Source organism: Danio aesculapii, chromosome 17 (assembly GCF_903798145.1).
Source record: "Danio aesculapii chromosome 17, fDanAes4.1, whole genome shotgun sequence".
NCBI classification, from domain to species: domain Eukaryota; kingdom Metazoa; phylum Chordata; class Actinopteri; order Cypriniformes; family Danionidae; genus Danio; species Danio aesculapii.
The window spans coordinates 6,322,338-6,331,640 of record NC_079451.1 but is presented as its reverse complement, the minus strand read 5'-3'; the positions used below and the strand labels follow the sequence as shown (position 1 = coordinate 6,331,640).

General features: G+C 35.5%; 1 protein-coding gene across 2 annotated transcripts in view; it reads left to right on the top strand.

Moving 5' to 3' along the window:
• Positions 1-6,623: 6,623 nt before the first annotated feature.
• The window catches only part of ptgr2 (prostaglandin reductase 2), a 75,771-nt gene continuing 73,091 nt past the window's right edge, over positions 6,624-9,303 (top strand). For both annotated transcript variants that reach the window (XR_008839224.1, XM_056476717.1), the window contains exons 1-2: positions 6,624-6,774; positions 6,872-6,990. Coding sequence is in view for 1 of the 2 variants with exons in the window: in XM_056476717.1 (XP_056332692.1) it covers positions 6,735-6,774; positions 6,872-6,990 (159 nt within the window). In the remaining variant the exon portion in view is untranslated. The remainder of the gene's footprint in view (positions 6,775-6,871; positions 6,991-9,303) is intronic.

The window sequence follows — 9,303 nt, the reverse complement described above, 5'->3', positions numbered from 1 at the left end:
ATCCCGCCACGGCTACATCACAGCTTCTCATTCAAAACATTCAGTCATTTTTTTTTTAATAGCGAGTTATAATCACACCAAAACGAATTGAAAGGTATAAGGGAATTATAACAGCGTGAACTTTTCTATAACCGTAGTAGTGCTGTGCAGTATTTGTTTAACCCTTTAAGATGACATGCTGACTGACTGAGGCTAGCAAACATGACGTAGCTTTCAGTTAAGATGTACAGTTTCCATAATTATACTTTATAGATAAAGATTTATGGCTCTGCATACACTGACTTTATCTTGCTGGAGTTTAAAACTGTTTCACTTTACTTTAGGACGGATTAATGCCGCTCTATAGGTCTAATGGAGACATTCATAAATATTCCTAGTAAATCTAATAAATGTTGAAGACATACTCATTACATAAATTGCACATCAGCAGCGTTTATTTGAGAGCCACAAGAAAATCTGCGCTTGAGCAGCGTATATTTGAGGGCGTGCAAGAAGTTTTGTGCACGAACAGAGGAAATCTGCGTGCAAGCAGCAGAGATTTGCATGCTTGTATTACGTAAATGCGATCTCGATTTGTAATACTGCACATTAGTCATTGAAAACAGGCCATAGGCAGTTGGTGGATCTGTGTTAATGGCCTGCCGCCACAGCTGAAAAAAAATCCTAGAGGAAACACTGTGTAGTACAATACTGTAATTCATAACTATAATTATAGAGAAAATTGTCAGAAATACTACATTTTATGGTATAATAGACCTACTTGAATGTAATTCATGATTCCCTTAAGGCCAAAAAGCATTATTTGCACCCCACTTCACCTAGTTTATCAATTCTTTTTGTTTATTTTGTAGATAACCGACCAACAAAAATACATTAAAACAAAGATACAGATTATACCAAAAGAAATTTGTTACAAAAAGAAAATTTTTCCAACAAAATTAGGCTATATGAGGTGGTCAAAATGTCAATGTTTCCTGTTGCTATTTTGGGTTTTTCATCTATATATATATTTTTCAGTTTTCTCAGGTAACAATCCAAAGTAATTCAAAATTTTACTTTGCGAGTCATTCTTTTTAAGAGATTGTCACGGTTGTTGAAGCTAATAAATCATATTAACAGGAACAGAAATGAACCGATTCAGATGCATTTGAACTGAATAAAAGGGGTGAATTCTACATAGTTTTGCAACCTTAAAGGGCCACACAGACTATTAAAATAAAATAGTCTATTGTTGCACAAACGTGTGAGCATTTTAGTGACTTTTCGACATGCAACGTTATCTATTGTAGATAAACCATTAATGACGATACTACCGTTTACAAACTACAGTGGCACTGCCAGTATTTTGGAGCCATAGTATCGCAATACTACTATATAAACTGTGCAACCCTATGCAAATGGTAAGATTTTGATTAAAGATTATCAAAACAATATTTTGCTTAGTTTTATTGTCAGATGATTAACTTTAGCTCAGATTAATTGTTCACTTTAAGACCACCAATTTGCACTAGCACAACAAAGATTATAAATATAGATTTTATGCTGACTTTAATGTCATTACTGTGATTGGATGTAAAACTTTGAGCTTTAAATGCAACCCATAACTTATTTTAAATATGATATCTTTAGTTGCTGTTGTGCTGGGTCAAAGATGAACAGAAACTGTGGCGAAGACGTAATCTATGATTGCGCTTGTATGATATTTAGCATTTTATTTTACAGTAGGGCTGAACAATATTGGACAAAAACTGATATTGCGATATTTAGCTTGTGATATATTATGCAATATTAATATAATTTCACAAGATCTATGTAACTCTATTTGAAATGAATTCATATTTTATATTGATTGGGATGATTTTGTAGAGGACTATGCATAAAGTACAATACAACATATACAATTGTACAAAAAGTTTATGGTTTTCTGTGGAATCTAACAGTATTGAGATACAGAAATGTAATAATAATAGATAAAACAACACTGTATAGTGTATGGTCTTCATTGTATAAATAATTAAATACTATTAACGTTGGTTTATGTACATTTATAACCTCTTGGTTTAAGTTTGCTTGACTACAGGTCTTAATAACATTCAAATGAAAATCACTCTATTTTAGGGTTAAACTTTGCGATGACTCCACAAATCACATGTTCTGAACTGCTATGCTGATCAACTATATTCCCAACTTGGCATTGCATATCCTGTGGTTTGATTATTGCAGATAGACACATTGCAATATCGATGCTGACTGAGACAATATATTGTGCAGCAATATATTGATTTTTGAAGATCGAAATCTTTCATCAAAGTTGTCCTGAAATTATCAAACAACACCCATTTATGTCTTGGGATAATTTTGAAAAGCTTTTCTGATCCACTACAAATGTTGACTACCATAATATATTTATAACCATAGCCATAATCCAATACACATCATAACATTATGCAGTTGTAATAACACTTTAAATGACTTTTCATAATGTCATCAAGCCATTTCTCAGGCAGAAATTACAGATTTGGTGAATTTGAGGCGTGCCGGTCTGGTCTTGGTCTGAGGCTAGTTTCTAGTCTGACATGATGTAGCACTAACAGACAAATATGGCATCAAGTTATCACAAGTGAACCAACCATTTTACACACCCCTACTGAATGACAGACAATAGTTCCAGTTCTCAGTGATACAATTGTGATCAATGTAAAAAAGGGAACATGATTGAGCTAGGGTCAGCAGATTGTCAAGGCATCAGTAGCAAAACCGGCTGCCTTTTTAACAGCGTTCATGAAACTTATGTACTCAACACCAATAACTCCGAGCATTTCTGTGTGCGTGCAGAGCTCCAGCAGCACAGACATGATCAAGCATGTGCTGTGAGTAAGGAGACACCCATAGGCCTCATCGTGTCAGTTTGTAGACTCTATCTCTCTCTTACTCTATGCTGTGCCTTAAAATAAAGTGCAAAGCCACCAGACATTCACCGGGCATGGCATGTGCTGAGTGCACCAGCCGCAATGAACAATTTGATGCATCACATATTGCAATTAGGGTGTGTAAACTATAACTCTCACACATTACTGGAGGCAGATGTATGTTCCTGATGTATACAGACTGCGTTATTGGGCACAGAATGCATAGCTGCAGCACATGCATGCTTGTAACTCGTGTTATAAGTACAGTGCATAAATGATCTTAGATGTAATCAGAAAACGGCTACACTCAGTATGCGTTGCAAGGGCTTGGGGGGAAAGGCTGGCACAAGTTTACATGACACAGTTGTTGCAACACCGCCAAATGTTGCACAACAGTAACACGATCCATCATAACGCAGGTACACAACTGACACGGACGCACTCACGATGACACCGCCACTGATTTAAAGGAAACGCGTGCATTTGATTACAATATTAATAGACATTTTGATGCAACACGTTCTACTGACGGAGACTTTCTGCTTCTGCACACTTGCATTTCTTGCAGCGCTCGTGCATTCATTTGTTTACCCGCATCTACAACTCGCAACGCCGCAAAAAGCGCATCTAATTGTTTCTGTCAAAAGTGCGGAACCACCCTATCGAAACGAACGAGGGCTTTTTTCGACGTCCTGCAGAAACTCGCCATCAGTTTAGGTTTACACGTGGAAATACATCCAGGCTGAGTCTAGTTAGGACTTATTGCGCATTACATTACCTTTAAAGCGTCTGCGAGGCGGCTCCGGTGATCCGCATCTTTTTCGTGTAGCTTTCAAGAAGAAAAGAAGGGGGAAAAAACTTTAAGCCTTTGCTCGTAGCGTCACTTCCTCGTTGGAAACAAGAGCGCCACCCGCTGCAAATTGCACACTGATGTCATTTTTCTCTTGCATCTTCAGTACTGGCAGGGGAGGATTTAATGATTTGGGGGCCCTAAGCAACTTCCAGCATGGGCCCCCAAGTCCTGAAATGCACCCTTTCTACTTTTATTTATTTATTTATTTATTTATTTATTTATTTTTCAGTTTTTATTTTATTTTTATTATTATTAACAATGCTGGGCGACGCAATGGCAGATTAGGGAAGGCTAAATTGTCCGTAGTGGATGTGTTTGTGTGTGGATGTTTCCCACAGATTAGCTGGAAGGGCTTCCGCTGCGTAAAACATGTGCTGGATAAGTTGGTGGTTCATTCCACTGTGGCTACCCCGAATTAATAAGGGACTAAGCCGAAAAGAAAATGAATGAATGAATTAACAATGCTTGAACAGCAACAGAAAGCCATTAATATTTTTTAGAATTACACAAAAGACTGAGATGACAATCAATTTGCATACGTTAACAATCTTTCCATCCTCATTTATAATACAACATATATAAATAAATAAATAAATAAAATAACAAAAAAAAAATAAAGAAAATTAAGCAGCAGGGGAGTTAAAATATGAAACCGAAATCCTCTAATAATGAATATAAATGTCTTGCTTTTTGGCTTTTCATCTCTCTTAATGTCTTCTAATACATCACAAGTTCTTTTATTAAACACCATTAGTCTTGAGGGAATTTTGAAAAATTTACATTTATGAATATAGAATTTTAATAATAACATCAAATTATTCATTAAATCTTTTTATCCTTTAGTATTAGGCCAAACTTAATCATTTCCCATGAGAAGGCAAGTCTTATAGATACTTTCTGATGTATCTAAACTAATACTTTGTCCCAAAATCTTTGTACCGCATTACGTTGGAAAACATTTTCTTTCTGTTATTTATATCACTCAATCTTCTTTTCTACGTTTTATCTCAATGTAAGATTCACATTTTAAATAGTTAGATGTCTTAAAATGAATTTACAACCAAAATTAATAATATAGTTATAAACTTAACTGCTGGACTGCTCCATGACTGAGGGTGGTATTTAGATTTTTCATAATATTATTATTACATAATATTACGTTATTATAATAATATTATATTTTGTTGTGTATTAAATAATATCTGGGGCATCACGGTGGTGCAGTGGGTAGAACAATCGCCTTACAGCAAGAAGGATGCTTGTTCGAGCCCCGGCTGTGTCAATTGGTGTTTCTGTGTGGAGTTTGTATGTTCTTTCTGCGTTCGCGTGGGTTTCCTCCGGGTGGTCTGGTTTCCCCCACAAGTCCAAAGACATGTGGTATAGGTTAATTGGGTAAGTGAATGAATTGTGTGAATGGATTTTTCCCAGTGATGGGTTGCGGCTGGAAAGGCATCCACTGCGTAAAACATATGCTGGATAAGTTGGCGGTTCATTCTGCTGTGGTGACCCCAGATTAGTAAAGGGACTAAGCTGAAAAGAAAATTAATAATATTTAATTATGTGAAAATGTATTTGTTTGATTCTCATTATATAAAATATGATAGAAAATGTTATATAAAGTTTATAGGTATAATTTATACTTCTTTATAATAAATACTTCTATTTATTGAGGGCCCCCAGATGTCCTGGGGCCCTAAGTAGCCGCTTACCTTGCTTATTTCTTAAATCTGCCCCTGAGTACTAGAGACCCTTTACTAAATGCTGTGGGTGATTTACGATCATGTATGAATATTAATGAAGTTTAACTTAGTTTATGTAAATCCTCCAATATCATATGTGGCTTATATTAACAGGCCTGTATCTAGGGGGGGTTCGAGTGGTTCAAAAGACCCACCCCGCTTTTGATGAAGTCCGATATTTGGCCCCTGTAAGAGCTCATTTGTCCCATTTAGACAGAATGCCTTTATAAATTGTGAAAATAACTAATAGATGAAGGCTTTAAGATGGATTTAATTTTCCATTATTTAAATGGACAAATTCTGACTGAGGAAATGAGCTAGTTTGTTATTTACAGTTTTAAGTTTAAAACAAATAATTTTTTTTTTTTTTTTAAACGGTGGATGATAATAAATTTGTATATAAAAATAATTATTTTTCATATTTCTTTGTTTAAAAATGTAATTTAAAATTGGGTCTATTGGCATTTCTGTGTGGAGTTTGTTCCACCATGTTCACGTGGGTTTTCTCCGGGTGCTCCAGTTTCCCCCACAAGTCCAAAAACATGCATAGGTGAATTGGGTAACCTACAGGTGTATGTGTTTGAATGGATGTTTCCCAGTGATGGGTTACAGCTGGAAGAGCAACCGCTGCGTAAAACATATGCTGGAAAAGTTGGCGGTTCATTCTGTGGTGGTGACCACAGATTAATAAAGGGACTAAGTCGAGAAGAAAATGAATGAATGAATGAAATTAAGCATAATATTTAGACATAATAATTTAAAGAAAATTAAAATACATACATTTACATTAAATAAACAAAAAATGCTAATTAGAATAAAGTTAATGATAAAATTCGAATAATTTATTCAAATAAGCATGTGAATAAATGGATACAGTATTTTAATAATTCGATTTTTTAATATAAATTGTTTATAAAATATTTATATATAAATATTTATATAAAAACACTTTATATAAATGTAATTATAAATTACTTTTACCTGCATTTGCATAGTCCAACAAAAAGAGCCGATTCTTTAAAACAAACTATTCAAAAGAACCGATTTGCAACACGCGACCCTTTAACTCTCGTGCAACCAATCAGACGCGCGACTGGGAGTCACGTGATTGTTTCAGGAAGAAATACTCTTTCTGCAAGCAAGGGAGTTGCTTTGTAACTATTTGCAAGCCCTGCACAGACATTTATTATATATATATATAAATATATCAAAAAGCGTTAATAAAAAAGAGAAATGTTAAATGTAATAAGAGTTGTGTTGAGCTCCCGGCCAGGTAAATGTTAAAGATTTTTGTTCAGCTTACACAACTTTTACAATGTAACCCATTAGCCAAGTGTCTCCAGCTCATGTTTTTCTTTGCATATGATTAGGTAATAATGGTCAACCAGTTAAAGGGAATTTCCGTGTAGAGGAGACCACGACATCCTCAGAGTTGAAGGAAGGACAAGTGTTGGTTCGGACTCGCTATCTCTCAGTTGACCCTTACATGGTGAGAAATGACTCGCTCCTTCTGCAAATATATATTTATATATACTCCTTTTTGTGGTTTAAATTTTTATATTCTCATTTTAAATATGCTTACATGCAAAATGAATCTTTATTCAGTAAATCACTTTTTTACGATGTGCTTTATTTGTCATAAAATGAGCTTGTTTGTATAATTATGTAAAATATAATATAAAAATATGAAGAGTAATTCAGTTTTTTTATTAACGTGGATTAAAGTGTACATTCATTCATTTATTCATTCATTTTCTTTTCAGCTTTGTCCATTTCTTAATCTGGGGTCACCACAGTGGAATGAACCACCAACTTATCCAGCATATGTTTTACACAGCGGATACCCTTCCAGCTGCAACCCATCACTGGGGAACACCCATACACTCTCATTCACACACATACACTACAGACAATTTAGCTTACCCAATTCACCTGTACTGCATGTCTTTGGACTTGTGGGGGAAACCGGAGCACCTGGAGGAAGCCCACGCGAACACGGGGGAGAACGTGCAAATAATCTTCCGATGTTTCAAATATCAAACTGCTTGATAAACAGAGCGATTTTGTCCAAAATGAAACCGCTGATTCTTGCCTAAAACGACTCATTCATAATTTCAGCTTTATTTTGCATTAAATTATTTGCATAATGCCAACCTTTAATTTTAATTGGCTGCCATGAACAAGTTTAGTTTTCATTTTACACTTTGAAAAATTTGCACACAAATTGATCTAAAAATGATCATGACTAATGAGTTTTTGGTTTCGATCAGGTGGCTCAGTGGTTAGCACTGTTGCCTCACAGCAAGAAGGTTGCTGGTTCGAGTCCAGGCAGGGTCAGTTGGCATTTCTGTGTGGAGTTTGCATGTTTTCCTCGTGTTTGCGTGGGTTTCCTTTGGGTGCTCCAGGTTTCCCCCACAAGTCCAAAGACATGCGCTACAAGTGAATAGATTAAACTAAATTGGCCGTAGTGTATGTGTGAAAAAGAGAGTGTATGGATGTTTCCCAGTACTGGCTTGTAGCTGGAAGGCCATCTGTTGTGTAAAACATTTGCTGGATTAGTTGGTGGTTCATTCCGCTGTGGCAACCCCTGATTATTAAAGGGACTAAGCCGAAGGAAAATGAATAAATGAGTTTTTGGTTTCTGACACGCGCTGTAAGAGGTAGACCAATCACAACAGACTGAGGCTGTGTTTATAATAGTGCCTTATCATTTTAAAATGGCTTGTTAGAATAAAAATTTTCATAAAAATGATTTCTGTCCAAACTGCAGCCAAAAATGCATGCTATGTGACCATTCAGGCTCACCAGACATACATTTTTCCAGCAACCATACATGCAGTAAGGAATCAGGGAACAATACGTAAAAGTCCAGAAGACCAGTCAGAGATGGATTGTGGATACACTGTTAAGGGGGTCGCACACCGGATGTGTCACTTGGCAACGCACCGCGCCATGCATTTTAGAATGCTAAACATAGATTTCTATCAGTGTACACACACCGGCTCAGCAAGTCGGTGGCTGTCCGTGGCACCCAGCTACGACTCAGTACACTGTTCATATTTCTACCGTGCCACAGAGCGTCATCTAAATAGTTTAATTTGAAATAACATGTGAATGTGCACGTCTGGTGTGCGATACTTCCAACTGTCATGTGCATGCCGTGTCGTGGCGCATCCGATGTGCAACTCGCTTTTTTCAGTTATTTACTGTGTAAATCACACACATACAGTCTTTACACTTCACTACTGTAATATGTACTGCATTGTATGGCTGGGCGATTTGGCCTAAAATTAAAATCTCGATTAATTGAACATTTTAACTCGATTATGATTAATGAACGATTATTTTAATAAATTTTTTTTTTTTGCCCTCTTAGTTCACTTACAGGTTTTGTACAGTAAATATGCTCACATATTAGAAGTGAGAAATGTCTGAATGAAGGGTGCATTACTTAATTTTAAAATAATTGAAGGAAACACACACTATCTGCTATCTATGATTATTTACTGAACATCAACGTTGAACAACTGAAATTAAAACACACATTGCCTAAAAACAACCGTCTCTTTTTTTTCTTATAAAAAAAGTGAAAATAAATAAGTTGCACTTTTGGAAACAAAATAAATTATTTTAAATGTTTTTCATTTTAAAAGTAGAAAATAAGCTCTTGCGTATCCTGTAAATAATATTTTAAACTGCATTTCTTGCATCTTGTTTAAGCAAATGTTTTAATATAAAAATTTTTTATGTAAATTATGCCATCTCAAGACATCTCTGGCACAGCTTTGTCAATCGTCAATGT